The sequence below is a fragment of the Salvelinus fontinalis genome, chromosome 26 (genome assembly GCF_029448725.1).
Source record: "Salvelinus fontinalis isolate EN_2023a chromosome 26, ASM2944872v1, whole genome shotgun sequence".
In the NCBI taxonomy this organism is placed as follows: Eukaryota; Metazoa; Chordata; class Actinopteri; order Salmoniformes; family Salmonidae; genus Salvelinus; species Salvelinus fontinalis.
In genome coordinates, this window is record NC_074690.1 from 1,879,697 (window position 1) to 1,898,463 (window position 18,767).

Genomic DNA, 18,767 nt, shown 5'->3' on the forward strand with positions numbered 1-18,767 from the left:
AGCCAACTGGCTAGTCTATCTAAACTGGTCCCAGGTCTGTTAGTGCTGTCTAGCCAACTGGCTAGCCTATCTTAAACTGGTCCCAGGTCTGTTAGTGCTGTATAGCCAACTGGCTAGCCTATCTTAAACTGGTCCCAGATCTGTTAGTGCTGTATAGCCAACTGGCTAGCCTATCGTAAACTGGTCCCAGATCTGTTAGTGCTGTATAGCCAACTGGCTAGCCTATCGTAAACTGGTCCCAGATCTGTTAGTGCTATATAGCCAAGGTAAAGAAGGAGTAGAAGATCCTGGTCCTGGAAAACATTGTTTTGACGTTGCCAAGACAAGACTAGTCTGAGAATAGGGAGCATTAGGAAAGATGGATAGAGGAGTCTTTGACTGAGATGATTACAATGAGATGGATAGTCTTTGACTGAAGAGAACCATATTGAGATGGATAGAGTCTTTGACTGAAGAGAACCATATTAAAGATGGATAGAGGAGTCTTTGACTGAGATGATTACAATGAGATGGATAGAGTCTTTGACTGAAGAGAACCATATTGAGAAGACTAGAGTCTTTGTCTAAAGAGAACCATATTGAGATGAATAGAGTCTTTGTCCGTGTCTAGACTGGTCAGTTCGGGCAGCTTTTATTATTCTGATCATTAAATTCTGAACGCATCATCCGTCTAAACCTCGATTTTAAATGTGTCCACAGCACGTCTGGATTCCCTTTTTCTATATTCAAATGCCAGTATGCATTCTACAAACGGTGGAATATGATAATAACACAACAACTACTCAATAGTTATTACATCATCAACCAATCAGGTGTTCCAGGTCTGTTTATCAGATGATGGACGGATGGAGGGATGGACGGATGGAGGGATGGACGGATGGACGGATGGAGGGATGGAGGGATGGAGGGATGGAGGGATGGACGGATGGAGGGATGGAGGGATGGAGGGATGGAGGGATGGACGGATGGAGGGATGGAGGGATGGACGGTTGGAGGGATGGACGGATGGAGGGATGGACGGGTGGAGGGATGGAGGGATGGACGGGTGGAGGGGTGGACGGATGGAGGGATGGAGGGGTGGACGGATGGAGGGATGGACGGATGGAGGGATGGACGGATGGACGGATGGAGGGATGGACGGATGGAGGGATGGACGGATGGAGGGATGACGGGTCAGGGGGTTCAATGTTCATAACATGTCTTTGACCCTGACCTCTACCAGATATACCCTGACACCTACCTACCCCATAATGCTTTGCAACACACAGACACATGCAAGAACAGAGAGGCAGGGATGAGAAGAGGGATGGAGTCTTTTATGAGCACGCTTAAATATTTATCTATTTAAACTTTCTCGCCTGTGGTGGGGAATTCTTCAGGCTTGGCCAGGCTCTCAAACCTCATAAATATACTGCCTCTGTGCTCTTTCTCATCCCCCCTCTCTCTCTCTCTCTCTCTCTCTCTCTCTCTCTCTCTCTCTCTCTCTCTCTCTCTCTCTCTCTCTCTCTCTTTCTCTCTCTCTCTCTCTCTCTCTCTTTCTCTCTCTCTCTCTCTCTCCCTCTCTCTCTATCTCTCTCTCTCCCTCTCTCTCTCTCCCTCTTTCTCTATTTCTCTCTCTCTCTTTCTCTGTCAGTCTCTTTCGGTTTCTGTCTGTCTCTCTCTATTATTTTGATGAGTTCAGCAGTTGAACTTGAACTAATATTTATCTGTTTATCAGAACCCTGTCAGTAGCCTGTTAACAGAGGTACCGTATCTGGGACTAGAACCCTGTCAGTAGCCTGTTAACAGAGGTACTGTATCTGGGACTAGAACCCTGTCAGTAGCCTGTTAACAGAGGTACAGTATCTGGGACTAGAACCCTGTCAGTAGCCTGTTAACAGAGGTACAGTATCTGGGACTAGAACCCTGTCAGTAGCCTGTTAACAGAGGTACCGTATCTGGGACTAGAACTCTGTCAGTAGCCTGTTAACAGAGGTACCGTATCTGGGACTAGAACCCTGTCAGTAGCCTGTTAACAGAGGTACCGTAACTGGGACTAGAACCCTGTCAGTAGCCTGTTAACAGAGGTACCGTATCTGGGACTAGAACCCTGACTTCAACTGTATGTTATTCGAATATACAGTTGAAGTCGGAAGTTTACATACACTTAGGTTGGAGTTATTAAAACTCGTTTTTAATCCACTCCACAAATTTCTATTTAACAAACTATAGTTTTGGCATGTCGGTTAGGACATCAACTTTGTGCATGACACAAGTCATTTTTCCAACAATTGTTTACAGACAGATTATTTAACTTATAATTCACTGAATCACAATTCCAGTGGGTCAGAAGTTTACATACACTAAGTTGACTGTGCCTTTGAACAGCTTGGAAAATTCCAGAAAATGATGTCATGGCTTTAGAAGCTTCTGATAGGCTAATTTACATTATTTTTGTAAATTGGAGATGTACCTGTGGATGTATTTCAAGGCCTACCTTCAAACTCAGTGCCTCTTTGCTTGACATCATGGGAAAATCAAAATAAATCAGCCAAGACCTCAGGAAAAAAATTGTAGACCTCCACAAGTCTGGTTCATCCTTGAGAGCAATTTCAAAATGCCTGAAGGTACCACATTCATCTTTACAAACAATAGTACGCAAGTATAAACACCATGGGACCACGCAGCTGTCATACCGCTGTGACGTTCGTCTTCCTCCTCGTCTGAGGAGGAGTAGTTGGAAGGATCGGAGGACCAAAATGCAGGGTGGTATGTGTTCATCATGAATTTAATAAACAGAGAACACTGAACAAACTATACAAAACAATAAACGAACAACAAACGTGAAGCTATATAAGAAATGTGCTGACACAAGCAACTAACATAGACAATCACCCACAACCCACAATGACAAAACAGGCTACCTAAATATGCTTCCCAATCAGAGACAACGACTAACACCTGCCTCTGATTGAGAACCATATCAGGCCAAACACAGAAACAGACAAACTAGACATACAACATAGAATGCCCACTCAGATCACACCCTGACCAAACAAAACATAGAAACATACAAAGCAAACTATGGTCAGGGCGTGACAACCGCTCAGGAAGGAGACGCGTTCTGTCTCCTAGAGATGAATGTACTTTGGTGAGAAAAGTGCAAATCAATCCCAGAACAACAGCAAAGGACCTTGTGAAGATGCTGGAGGAAACAGGTAGAAAAGTATCTATATCCACAGTAAAATGAGTCCTATATCGACATAACCTGAAAGGCTGCTCAGCAAGGAAGAAGCCACTGCTCCAAAACCGCCATAAAAAAGCCAGACTTCGGTTTGCAACTGCACATGGGGACAAAGATCGTACTTTTTGGAGAAATGTCCTCTAGTCTGATGAAACAAAAATAAAACTGTTTGGCCATAATGACCATCGTTATGTTTGGAGGAAAAAGAGGGAGGCTTGCAGGCCGAAGAACACCATCCCAACCGTGAAGCATGGGGCTGGCAGCATCATGTTGTGGGGGTGCTGTGCTGCAGGAGGGACTGGTGCACTTCACAAAATAGATGGCATAATGAGGCAGGAAAATTATGTGGATATATTGAAGCAACATCTCAAGACATCAGTCAGGAAGTTAAAGCTTGGTTACAAATGGGTCTTCCAAATGGACAATGACCCCAAGCATACTTCCAAAGTTGTGGCAAAATGGCTTAAGGACAACAAAGTCAAGGTATTGGAGTAGCCATCGCAAAGCCCTGAACTCAATCCCATAGAGAATTTGTGGGCAGAACTGAAAAAGCGTGTGCGAACAAAGAGGCCTACAGACCTGACTCAGTTACACCAGCTCTGCCAGGAGGAATGGGCCAAAATTCACCCAACTTGTTGTGGGAAGCTGTGTGGAAGGCTACCCGAAACGTTTGACCAAAGTTAAACTATTTAAAGGCAATGCTACCAAATACTAATTGAATGTATGTAAACTTCTGACCCACTGAGAATGTGTGTAAAAGCTGAAATAAATCATTCTCTCTACTATTATTCAGACATTTCACATTCTTAAAATAAAGTGGTGATCCTAACTGACCTAAGACAGGGAATTTTTACTCGGATTAAATGTCAGGAACTGTCGAAAACTAAGTTTAAATGTATTTTGGCTAAGGTGTATGTAAACTTCCGAATTCAACTGTAGATGGGAGGGTTTGAGGGGGAGCTGAAGAGTACGACTAAAAAATAACAACAACAAACAAGTGTACAGATATAAAATATACTCTATATATATATATATATATATATATATATATATATATATATATATATATATATATATATATATATATATAAATACTCTGTCCGTAAAATGTACAGTACATACTGTGTATGTCTTCATTTTCCCAGACTATAAAGGAAAATGTATATTGTAATATTAATATCTGTCACGTTCCTGACCTGTTTTCCTTTGTTTTGTATTCATTTTAGTTGGTCAGGGCGTGAGTTGGGTGGGTTTGTCTATGTTTTGTATTTCTATGTGGGGTTTTGTGTTCGGCCTGGTATGATTCTCAATTAGAGACAGGTGTGTATTGTTTGTCTCTAATTGAGAGTCATACAAAGGCAGCCAGGGTTTCACTGGTGTTTTGTGGGTGTTTGTTTCCTGTGTCAGTGGTTGGACCACACAGGACTGTTTTGAGGTATGTCACGTTTGTTGTTTTGTAGTTTGTAGTGTTTTCCTGTTATTTTCATTAAATCATGAACACTTACCTCTCCGCATCTTGGTCTGATCCATGCTCCTCCTCGTCTAAGGGGGAGAACAACAATGACTGCCTTTACAGAAACACCCACCACAACAGGACCAAGCGGATTGAGGAGAGAGAAAAAGAACTAAGGCACTGGACACAGGAGGAATGGTCTTGGGAGATCATGGACGGAAAGGGACCCTGGGGAAGGGTTGGAGAGAATCGCCGCTCTCGGGAGGTGAAGAAGGCAGCCACAGCCCAGGAGCGGTGGATTGAGGAGGCAGCACGTATGAGAGGCTGGAAGCCCGAGAGGCTCACCCAAGAATTTCTTGGGGGGGGGCTAAAGGGGAGTGTGGCGAAGCCGGGTTGGATACCTGAGCCAACTCCCCGGGCTTGCCGTGGAGTAAGAGGGCGTCGTACTGGTCAGACACCGTGTTATGCGGTGAAGCGCACGGTGTCCCCAGTACGCGTGCTTAGCCCAGTGCGGGCTATTCCACCTTGCCGCACTGGGAGGGCTAGGTTGGGCATCGAGCCGAGTGCCATGAAGCCGGCCCAACGTATCTGGTCTCCAGTACGTCTCCTCGGGCCGGCGTACATGGCACCAGCCTTACAGGTGGTGTCCCCGGTTCGCCTGCATAGCCCAGTGCGGGCTATTCCACCTCGCCGCACTGGCAGGGCTACGGGGACCATTCAACCTGGTAAGGTTGGGGAGGCTCGGTGCTCAAGAGCACGTGTCCTCCTTCACGGTCCGGTATATCCGGCGCCACCTTCCCACCCCAGCTCAGTACCACCAGTGCCTACACCACGCACCAGGCTTCCAGTGCATCTCCAGAGCCCTGTTCCTCCTCCACGTACTCTCCCTATGGTGCGTGTCTCCAGCCCAGTGCCTCCAGTTCCGGCACCACGCACCAAGCCTCCTGTGCGTCTCCAGAGCCCTGGACGCACTGTTCCTTCTCCCCGCACTCGCCCTGAGGTGCGTGCCCTCAGCCCGGTACCTCCAGTTCCGGTACCACGCACCAGGCCTAGAGTGCGCCACGAGAGTCCAGTGTGCCCTGTTCCTGTTCCCCGCACTCGCCCTGAGGTGCGTGCCCTCAGCCCGGTACCTCCAGTTCCGGTACCACGCACCAGGCCTATAGTGCGTCTCAGCCGGCCAGAGTCTGCCGTCTGCCCAGCGGTGCCTGAACGGCCCGTCTGCCCAGCTCCGTCTGAGCCATCGGTCTGCCCAGCGCCGTCTGAGCCATCTGTCTGCCCAGCGCCGTCTGAGCCATCTGTCTGCCCAGCGCCGTCTGAGCCATCTGTCTGCCCAGCGCCGTCTGAGCCATCTGTCTGCCCAGCGCCGTCTGAGCCATCTGTCTGCCCAGCGCCGTCTGAGCCATCTGTCTGCCCAGCGCCATCTGAGTCATCCGTCTGCCACGAGCCATTAGAGCCGCCCGTCTGTCCCGAGCCAGTAGAGCCGTCCGTCAGTCAGGAGCCGCTAGAGCCGTCCGTCAGTCAGGAGCTGCCAGAGACGCCCGCCAGTCAGGAGCTGCCAGAGACGCCCGCCAGTCAGGAGCTGCCAGAGACGCCCGCCAGTCAGGAGCTGCCAGAGACGCCCGCCAGTCAGGAGCTGCCAGAGACGCCCGCCAGTCAGGAGCTGCCAGAGACGCCCGCCAGTCAGGAGCTGCCAGAGACGCCCGCCAGTCAGGAGCTGCCAGAGACGTCCGACAGTCCGGAGCTGCCCTACAGTCCGGAGCTGCCGTACAGTCCGGAGCTGCCCTACAGTCCGGAGCTGCCCTACAGTCCGGAGCTGCCACTCAGCCCGGACCTGCCGGAGTCCCTCAGCCAGGACCTGCTGGAGTCCCTCAGCCAGGACCTGCCGCCCCTTGTCCCGGTGCTGCTCCTTGTCCCGGTGCTGCCCCTTATCCCGGTGTTGCCCCTTGTCCCGGTGCTGCCCCTTGTCCCGGTGCTGCCCCTTGTCCCGGTGCTGCCCCTTGTCCCGGTGCTGCCCCTTGTCCCGGTGCTGCCCCTTGTCCCGGTGCTGCCCCTTGTCCCGGTGCTGCTCCTTGTCCCGGTGCTGCCCCTTGTCCCGGTGCTGCCCCTTATCCCGGTGCTGCCCCTTATCCCGGTGTTGCCCCTTGTCCCGGTGCTGCCCCTTATCCCGGTGCTGCCCCTTATCCCGGTGCTGCCCCTTCATTTAGGTGGGGTTAGTGGGAGGGTGGTCATTGGGAGGGGGATAAAGAAGCGGGGATTGATTATGGTGGGGTGGGGACCTCGTCCACCGCCAGAGCCGCCACCGTGGACAGACGCCCACCCAGACCCTCCCCTAGACTTTGTGCTGGTGCGCCCGGAGTTCGCACCTTAAGGGGGGGGTTCTGTCACGTTCCTGACCTGTTTTCCTTTGTTTTGTATTCATTTTAGTTGGTCAGGGCGTGAGTTGGGTGGGTTTGTCTATGTTTTGTATTTCTATGTGGGGTTTTGTGTTCGGCCTGGTATGATTCTCAATTAGAGACAGGTGTGTATTGTTTGTCTCTAATTGAGAGTCATACAAAGGCAGCCAGGGTTTCACTGGTGTTTTGTGGGTGTTTGTTTCCTGTGTCAGTGGTTGGACCACACAGGACTGTTTTGAGGTATGTCACGTTTGTTGTTTTGTAGTTTGTAGTGTTTTCCTGTTATTTTCATTAAATCATGAACACTTACCTCTCCGCATCTTGGTCTGATCCATGCTCCTCCTCGTCTAAGGGGGAGAACAACAATGACTGCCTTTACAATATCAGGTGCATTTTTTTTTCCAGCTACAACAAAATGGCTAAATGTGTAAATGACAGAAAAACATAAATTAACACGTCATTTAGAACATTTCACACATGGATAAAATGGACCAGACCTCAGGTTTATGTTTGTTTTGAACACACACACACACACACACACACACACACACACACACACACACACACACACACACACACACACACACACACACACACACACACACACACACACACACACACACACACACACACACACACACACACATAGAGAAACTCACATACACACACACACACACACACACACACACACACACACACACACACACATAGAGACACTCACATACACACACGCACGCACATATACTCACACACACACACACACACACACACACACACACACACACACACACACACACACACACACACACACATAGAGACACTCACATACACACACGCACGCACATATACACACACACACACACACACACACACACACACACACACACACACACACACACACACACACACACACACACACACACAGAGACACTCACAAACACACATGCACACACATATACTCACACACACACACACACACACACACACACACACACACACACACACAGAGACACTCACATACACACACGCACACACATTTTTCACACACACACACACACACACACACACACACACACACACACACACACACACACACATGTACTCACAGACACAGACACACACACACGTGTTTTACTGTCCTTGTGGGGACCAAACAATTGATTCCTATTCAAAATCCTATTTTCCTTTACTAACCCTAACCTTAACACTTACCTTAATTCCAAACCCCTAATCCTAAACTTAACCCTAACTATTAACCCTAAACCTAACCCCTAACCCTAATTCTAACCCTAAACCTAACCCCTAACCCTAATTCTAACCCTAAACCTAACCCCTAATCCTAATTCAACCCTAAACCTAACCCCTAATCCTAATCCTAATTCAAACCGTAAACCTAACCCCTAATCCTAAAATAGCCTTTTTACTTTGTAGGTACAGGCGAAATGTCCACACTTGTCAGAATCCGTCTTGTTTTACTATCCTTGACTTCTGGTCCCCACAAGGATGGTAAAACCGACAATAAAAACCCAGCCACCCTCCTTGATCTCCACACATTTCATTCCACATGACCTGTAACAGGGTTCATGATTGCAGCGTTGAAGAGGGCTATTAAAACCCAGCATGCATAAAAACAGGATGTTAATTGCTAGCCAATGAAAACTCATTTTGCCTGGGCTGTGTTTTTCAACTGCCAAAGATCGCCTCTAGGCCTCTATCAAGCCACTCTGAAAGACCTTTCTAAAATGGATGTGTGTGTGTGTGTGTGTGTGTGTGTGTGTGTGTGTGTGTGTGTGTGTGTGTGTGTGTGTGTGTGTGTGTGTGTGTGTGTGTGTGTGTGTGTGTGTGTGTGTGTGTGTGTGTGTGTGTGTGTTTATGGGTGAACCTTTACGGGCAACCTAAAGATAGCAGGGGGATTTAAGTACAATTCTGAAAGTAGATACAGGGCTTTAAGTTACAGTTACAGTAAACAGACTGTAAACACTTTGAGAGACATAAAACATAACGTCTGATTCCCACAGGCACAAGCGGCTCTGGTCTAAAGTAGTGCACTATATAGGGAATAAGGTGCCATAGGACTCTGGTCTAAAGTAGTGCACTATATAGGGAATAAGGTGCCATAGGACTCTGGTCTAAAGTAGTGCACTATGTAGGGAATAGGGTGCCATAGGGCTCTGGTCTAAAGTAGTGCACTATGTAGGGAATAGAGTGCCATAGGGCTCTGGTCTAAAGTAGTGCACTATATAGGGAATATGGTTCCATTTGGGATACGCCGAAAGAGTGGTTGGACTTATCAACTCATTCATTCATTACTAGCTTCTGAGAAATGAGAAGAAATAAGAAGGAATATGAAGAACACAATAAGTAAGTAACATATTATATACAGGGTTAATACCAATACCATATTATATACAGGGTTAGTTAATACCATACTATATACAGGGTCAGTTAATACCATATTATATACAGGGTCAGTTAATACCATACTATATACAGGGTCAGTTAATACCATATTATATACAGGGTTAATACCAATACCATATTATATACAGGGTTAGTTAATACCATACTATATACAGGGTCAGTTAATACCATACTATATACAGGGTCAGTTAATACCATACTATATACAGGGTCAGTTAATACCATACTATATACAGGGTCAGTTAATACCATACTATATACAGGGTAAGGTAATACCATACTATATACAGGATTAATACCATACTATATACAGGATTAATACCAATACCATATCAGTTAATACCATACTATATACAGGGTTAGTTAATACCATACTATATACAGGGTCAGTTAATACCATACTATATACAGGGTTAGTTAATACCATACTATATACAGGGTCAGTTAATACCATACACAGGGTCAGATAATACCACACTATATACAGGGTCAGTTAATACCATACTATATACAGGGTAAGGTAATACCATACTATATACAGGGTAAGGTAATATCATACTATATACAGGATTAATACCAATACCATATCAGTTAATACCATACTATATACAGGGTTAGTTAATACCATACTATATACAGGGTCAGGTAATACCATACTATATACAGGGTCAGTTTATACCATACTATATACAGGGTTAGTTAATATCATACTATATACAGGGTCAGATAATACTATACTATATACAGGGTCAGTTAATACCATACACAGGGTCAGATAATACCACACTATATACAGGGTCAGTTAATACCATACTATATACAGGGTAAGGTAATACCATACTATATACAGGATTAATACCAATACCATATCAGTTAATACCATACTATATACAGGGTTAGTTAATTAATACCATACTATATACAGGGTCAGGTTAATACCATACTATATACAGGGTCAGTTAATATCATACTATATACAGGGTCAGTTAATACCATACTATATACAGGGTCAGTTAATACCATACTATATACAGGGTCAGTTAATACCATACTATATACAGGGTCAGTTAATACCATACTATATACAGGGTCAGGTTAATACCATACTATATACAGGGTCAGTTAATATCAATACCATATACAGGGTCAGTTAATACCATACTATATACAGGGTCAGTTAATACCATACTATATACAGGGTCAGTTAATACCATACTATATACAGGGTCAGTTAATACCATACTATATACAGGGTCAGGTTAGTACCATACTATATACAGGGTCAGTTAATACCATACTATATACAGGGTCAGTTAATACCATATTATATACAGGGTCAGTTAATACCATACTATATACAGGGTCAGGTTAATACCATACTATATACAGGGTCAGTTAATACCATACTATATACAGGGTCAGTTAATACCATACTATATACAGGGTCAGTTAATACCATACTATATACAGGGTCAGTTAATACCATACTATATACAGGGTCAGTTAATACCATACTATATACAGGGTTAGTTAATACCATACTATATACAGGGTCAGTTAATACCATACACAGGGTCAGATAATACCACACTATATACAGGGTCAGTTAATACCATACTATATACAGGGTAAGGTAATACCATACTATATACAGGGTAAGGTAATATCATACTATATACAGGATTAATACCAATACCATATCAGTTAATACCATACTATATACAGGGTTAGTTAATACCATACTATATACAGGGTCAGGTAATACCATACTATATACAGGGTCAGTTTATACCATACTATATACAGGGTTAGTTAATATCATACTATATACAGGGTCAGATAATACTATACTATATACAGGGTCAGTTAATACCATACACAGGGTCAGATAATACCACACTATATACAGGGTCAGTTAATACCATACTATATACAGGGTAAGGTAATACCATACTATATACAGGATTAATACCAATACCATATCAGTTAATACCATACTATATACAGGGTTAGTTAATTAATACCATACGATATACAGGGTCAGGTTAATACCATACTATATACAGGGTCAGTTAATATCATACTATATACAGGGTCAGTTAATACCATACTATATACAGGGTCAGTTAATACCATACTATATACAGGGTCAGTTAATACCATACTATATACAGGGTCAGTTAATACCATACTATATACAGGGTCAGGTTAATACCATACTATATACAGGGTCAGTTAATATCAATACCATATACAGGGTCAGTTAATACCATACTATATACAGGGTCAGTTAATACCATACTATATACAGGGTCAGGTTAGTACCATACTATATACAGGGTCAGTTAATACCATACTATATACAGGGTCAGTTAATACCATATTATATACAGGGTCAGTTAATACCATACTATATACAGGGTCAGGTTAATACCATACTATATACAGGGTCAGTTAATACCATACTATATACAGGGTCAGTTAATACCATACTATATACAGGGTCAGTTAATACCATACTATATACAGGGTCAGTTAATACCATACTATATACAGGGTCAGTTAATACCATACTATATACAGGGTCAGTTAATACCATACTATATACAGGGTTAGTAAATACCATACTATATACAGGGTCAGTTAATACCATACAATTTACAGGGTCAGTTAATACCATACTATATACAGGGTCAGTTCCATATACTGGAGCATGTTTGTGTTATACGTGGTGCACCGGTACCGCCTGCCGTGCGGAAGCAGAGAGAATAGTCTATGACTTGGGTGGTTGGAGTCACTAACAATTTATGGGGCCTTCCTTCCACACCGCCTGGTATAGATGTCCTGGATGACAGGGAGCTCAGCCTCAGTGATGTACTGGTCACGATCGTCTTTAGGTGAAAGAGAGGACCAAGGCACAGCGTGATATAAATACATCTTCACTTTATTAGAAGATGAACACGAACACGAACACTAACACAAACTAGACAAAACAACAAACGACCGTGAAGCTAACAAAACGAAAGTGCAGACACAAGCTACTAACGTCAAACATAGACAATTACCCACAAACTACCTAATGACTATGGTTACCTAAATATGGCTCCCAATCAGAGACAATGATAGACAGCTGTCTCTAATTGAGAACCAATCTAGGCAACCATAGACATACATACACCTCGACTAAACACTGCCCCATAAACATACAAAAAACCCTAGACAATACAAAACACATACTTCCCCCCATGTCACACCCTGACCTAACTAAAATAATAAAGAAAACAAAGATAACTAAGGCCAGGGCGTGACAGTACTGGGCTGTCTGCATCACTTTCTGTAGTGCCATGGGATCGAGGGTGGTGTTATTGCCATACTAGGCAATGATGCAGCCAGTCAAAAATGCTCTCAATGGTACAGCTGTAGAACTTTTTAAGGATTTCAGGGTCCATGCCAAACTTGTTCAACCTCCTGAGGGGCAAGAGGAGCTGTCATGCCTTCTTTCATGACTATGCGCGTGTGTTTGGACCATTTGAAGTCAATCAATCAAGTTTATTTTATATAGCCCTTCGTACATCAGCTAATGTCTCGAAGTGCTGTACAGAGACCCAGCCTAAAAACCCCAAACAGCTAGAATGCAGGTGTAGAAGCACGTGTAGAAGTCTTAGTGAGTTGGACACAGAGGAATTTGAAGCTCTCAACCTGCTCCACTGCAACCCTGTCGATGTGGATGGGGCGACTCGCCCCCCTCGTTTCCTGTAGTCCACAATCATCTCCTTGGTCTTACTTACGTTGAGGGAGAGGTTGTTTCTCTGGCGTCACACTGCCAGGTCACTGACCTCCTCCCTGTCGGCTGACTCAGCCTGCCATTGTCGTGTCGTCAGCACACTTGATGATGGTGTTGGAGTTGTGCGTGGCCACGCAGTTGTGGGTGAACAGGGAGTACAGGAAGGGCCTAAGTACACACGCCTGTGGAGCTCCTGTGTTGAGGCAGGGGTAATATTGCCTACCCTCACCACCTGGGGTCGACCCGTCGGGAAGTCCAGGCAGTTGCAAAGGCAGGAGTTCAGAGTCCTAAGCCTGTGTGACGACTTTGGAGGGGTCAATGGTGTTGAACTCTGAGCTGTAGTCAATGAACAGCATTCTCACGTAGGTGTTCCTTTTATCTAGATGGGTGAAGGCAGTGTGGAGAGCAATTGAGATTGCGTTATCTATGGATCTGTTGGGGCGGTATGCAAATTGCAGTGGGTTTAGGGTGTCTGGGATGGTGGGGTTAATGTGTGCTATAACCAGCCTCTCAAAGCACTTCATGATTACAGATGCGAGTGCTACAGGGCCGTAATCATTGTGGCATGAAGCCTTAAAGTTCTTGGGAACAGGAATGATGGTGGTCATCTTAAAACATTTTGGGATTAGAGACTGGGACAAGGAGAGGTTGAAAATTACTGTGAATATGCCTGCTGTTCTGCGCATGCTCTGAGAACACGCCATGGAATACCGTCCAACGGCATTGTGGGTGTTGACCTGATTAAAGGCCTTTCTCACGTCGGGCCTCGGAGAGCGAGATCACCCAATCCTCTCGGTCGGTGACGACCCTCACAGCCAGCACGATATTGTTGTTGTCAAAGCTTGCATAAAATGCATTGAGTTCGTCTGGTAGAGAGACGACGATGCGTTGGGCAGATCACGGTTAAGTATTCCTTTGTAATCCGTAATGGACTGTAGCCCCTGCCACATGCAGCGGGCGTCGGAGCCTGAGTTATATGATTCCACCTTAATCCTATGTTGTCAATTTTGCTTGTTTGATGACCCTGCAGAGGTCATAGCGGGACTTGTACTTATTACTGTCCTCGGCCGTAGCCTCAGGGTTGTCTGCAATAGCTCTGTCCTTTAGTTTAGCTCCAACCTCGGTGTAAATCCAGGGCTTTTAATTAGGGAATCAGCAAACAATCACTTTGGGGACAACTTCGCCAATGGATTTTCTAATGAAGCCGGTAACAGAGGTGGTTTCGCTCGTCAATGTTATCGCCCGAGTCTCGAAACATATTCCAATCAGCGCTAGCAAAGCAGTCCTGTAGCATAACCTCTGATTCTGGTGACCGTTTCTCAACGGAGCGAATCCCTGGTACTTCCTGTTTGAGTTTCTGCTTGTAAACATGAAGCAAGTATACGGAGTCATGATCTGATTTGCGAAATGGCGGACAAGGGAGGGCCATTATGTATGCTTGCTTGTGGGTAGAATAGCAGAGGCATTGGAGACGTGTTGATGGAAGTTGGGCATCACGTGTCTTTAGTGACGCAGAATTAAAATCACAGGCAACCAGAAAAGGAGCCGCTAAGATGTAGCATTTTTCTTGCTTGTTTATAACCTTGTACATTTCGTTAAGTGCCAGCTTGTTATTTTCCTTGTCCTGAGTTGGAATGTATACAACAGTCACGATAACAGCTGAAAACTAACTTGGGACGTAGAAAAGTCGGTATTTGACGATCAGGTATTCCAAGACAGATGAACAGTGGGTCAAAACTTCCACCACGCTGAAGTTAACACACCAGTTGGTGTTGATGTAGAGGCAAACACTTACCCCATTCGATTTCCCCGACTCCACTTGTCCTGTCCGTCTGGTGAATGGAGAATTCATTGAGTTGGATAGCCGTGGGGAGTATCTTAACCTGAAGCATGGCTCTCGGACTTCTTGCTTGTTTATATCCTTTTTTATATAATTTTTTTTAATTTCACCTTTATTTAACCAGGTAGGCCAGTTGAAAACAAGTTCTCATTTACAACTGCGACCTGGACAAGATAAAGCAAAGCAGTGCGACAAAAAACAAGACAGAGTTACACATAGGATAAACAAAAGTACAGTCAATAACACAATAGAAATATATATATACAGTGTGTGCAAATGGAGTAAAGAGGTAAGGCAATAAATAAGCCATAGTAGCGAAGTAATTAAAATTTTGCAAATTAACGCTGAAGTGATAGATGTGCAGATGATGATGTGCAAGTAGAGATACTGGTTTGCAAAAGAGTGTGCACCGGGGCCTCCCACTCCTCTTTCTATTCTGGTTAGGGCCAGTTTGCGCGCTGTTCTGTGAAGGGAGTAGTACACAAGTTCTTGGCAATTTCTCGCATGGAATAGCCTTCCTTTCTCAGAACAAGAATAGACTGACGACACAAGACGACACAAGGTCTTTGTTTCTGGCCATTTTGAGCCGGTAATCGAACGCACAAATGCTGGTGCTCCAGATACTCCAGTAGTCTAAAGAAGGCCAGTTTTATTGAGTCTTTAATCAGAACAACAGTTTTTCAGCTGTGCTAACATGATTGCAAAAGGGTTTTCTATTGATCAATTAGCCTTTTAAAATGGTAAACTTGGATTAGCTAACACAACGTGCCATTGGAACACAGGAGTGATGGTTGCTGATAATGGGCCTCTGTACGCCTATGTAGATATTCCATCATTTAAATCTGCCGTTTCCAGCTACAATAGTCATTTACAACATTAACAACAATGTCTACACTGTATTTCTGATCAATTTATGCTATTTTAATGGACCAAAAAATAATTGCTTTTCTTTCAAAAACTATTTTTAAGTGACCCCAAAATTTTAAACGGTAGTGTATATATACTTAAGGATGCTTAAAACATTGTCCGTGAGTAATGTGATTATTTTACAACACTTCAGTACAATATTTTGATTTTAGTTTAAAGAGAGTATGGGAACAGTCTGAACAACAATATATTAACATGTGTGGACCTCCAACCATCTTTGTAGTACTATTTGAAAGTTGACATTTAAATTTGATTCCACTTTGTCTCCTTCAACAGCTCTCATCTCAGTCATAGCCATGTAAATATGAAGGATATGATTTATCATATTTTACTTTTTTTATGTTTGAAAAAGAGACAATACCCTATTTACATGTGTGTACTGACTGGTTGCCTGTCCCTCCTCTCCCGTCCAGTACAATTCGTACGACCTAGAGTACAGTGAGGTCTATGACTACAGTGAAGGAGAAGTGGCCACTGAAACTGCCCCAACCGAAGGAGCCAAACCTGCACCTGAGGTAAAACACCTGTGGATTCACACACACACACACACACACACACACACACACACACACACACACACACACACACACACACACACACACACACACACACACACACACACACACACACAGACACCAAATGGACAATGACTCCGTTCTATGAAGATGAGTTATACGTGTCTAATATCTAACATAGCTATAGATATAAGTATAACTATCTAATCGATTGTTACTACCGTGTTCTAAAATGGTCATAACAATAGATCAAATTTCAATCAAATGTATTTATAAAGCCCTTTTTACATCAGCTGATATCTCAAAGTGCTGTACAGAAACGCAGCCTAAAACCCCCAAAACAGCGAGCAATGCAGGTGTAGAAGCACGGTGGCTAGGGAAAAACTCTTGAGAAATGTGGATGTTGATGTAGATGTTGCTGTCACATCGTGGTGCTGAACGTGGCTCAACGTTGTAGTGTGGATTAACAGTATCATTTCCAAGCATTTAAAAAACAAAAACGTTTTCTTCTCTTTTTGTTTTTGCTCTCTGTGTGTCGTGCGATAGGCTGTGGACGGAGCTCAACCCGATGAGAACCCTACAGACTCAACCGTTTCAATCCTGGTACGTTGGCATGCTTCTCATTTGTCTACGGCGACGACACGTTATCACTAAAGTACTACTCTGTGTTGTCTCACATTACTAAAACTACTGAGTTTAACAGAGCGTGTGTCCAAAATAATACCCTATTCCCATAAATAGTGCACAACTTTTGACCAGAGCCTGCGGTAGACTATTTGGCGCTTGTCAAAAGTAGTGCACTATATAGGGAATAGGGTAGCATTAGAGATGTATATAAGGGTAAAGTAGTGCACTATATAGGGAATAGGGTAGAATTAGAGATGTATATTAGGGTAAAGTAGCGCACTATATAGGGAATAGGCTAGCATTAGGGATGTATATTAGGGTAAAGTAGTGCACTATATAGGGAATAGGGTAGCATTAGAGATGTATATTAGGGTAAAGTAGTGCACTATATAGGGAATAGGGTAGCATTAGAGATGTATATTCGGGTAAAGTAGTGCACTATATAGGGTAGCATTTAAGACACAGACCACAGCTTCATCTGAATGAGGAAAGATGACATCAAAGGAAGCGTGTGATGTGGAACGACAAAGATGGACCGATTTAAAGCACGTTGGATTATTGCAACAGCTGAGCCGCCAGACAGAGGAACATCAAACGTGTTATGTGGTGGTTTGATGTATGTGGCAAATGGAATGCCGGAACGCCTGCCAATACCACATGATGCGTGAGACGACTACCTCATGTTATATTATGGTGAGAACGTTTCCCATTCAGTCCAATTTGGATACAATCAAATGGCTAGTGAATAATGAGGCAGACTGTATTGTATTCTCAAAGAGATTGCTTAAGAATTTAGACTTTCTACGAGCAGCTCGGGGGAATACAAAGCAGGTTGTCTTTATGTGGAAAACCCCCTTTTTTTTGGACTCTTGATTCTAAGCTCACCATCCAACGAGTCACCATCCAATTAACAAATGACAAAGCCCTCAGTTTGCAATCTCCAAGTTAGACTACTAGATATTACAAAGATCAAAGAATAAACAGTCTTGGATGGTCTTCTTAATCTCTACCATCTTCCTTGGAGTCATCCGAACCCTGTGTGGCTTTTAGAGTGTATCCCAAATGATAGCCTAATAATTATTGGGCTCTGGTCAAAAGTAGTGTACTTTGTAGGGAATAAGAGTGCCACATGTTTCTACAGTCCCCTTTTGATATCCATCAGAAACAACTCTTCAATCTGATCTTGATAAAAAACTGAACTAGTAAAACTCTGCCAGCTAATGAATTGCGACCAACGGGGTTCATATAAACTGAACTAGTAAAACTCTGCCAGCTAATGAATTGCGACCAACGGGGTTCATGTACACTGAACTAGTAAAACTCTGCCAGCTAATGAATTGCGAACAACGGGGCCGCATCCCATGTCCTCGTTTTTGTTTCCAGTTTCCTGTAGTTTGCCCAACTTATTTTGAGCTAAATCATCACATAAACTCAGGCATTAATGAGAGACATCCTGGGGTAGAGTTATTAATGAGAGACATCCTGGGGTAAAGTTATTAATGAGAGACATCCTGGGGTAAAGTTATTGAGAGACATCCTGGGGTAAAGTTATTAATGAGAGACATCCTGGGGTAAAGTTATTAA

At 44.0% G+C, this 18,767-nt stretch overlaps 1 protein-coding gene across 1 annotated transcript in view; it reads left to right on the top strand.

Moving 5' to 3' along the window:
• LOC129823540 (collagen alpha-1(XI) chain-like) overlaps positions 1–18,767 on the top strand; it is a gene marked incomplete in the record, with an annotated part of 214,728 nt that overhangs the window by 71,167 nt on the left and 124,794 nt on the right. The window contains 2 exon segments of the mRNA XM_055882338.1: positions 16,455–16,556; positions 17,103–17,159. Of these exon segments, the coding sequence (XP_055738313.1) occupies positions 16,455–16,556; positions 17,103–17,159 (159 nt within the window).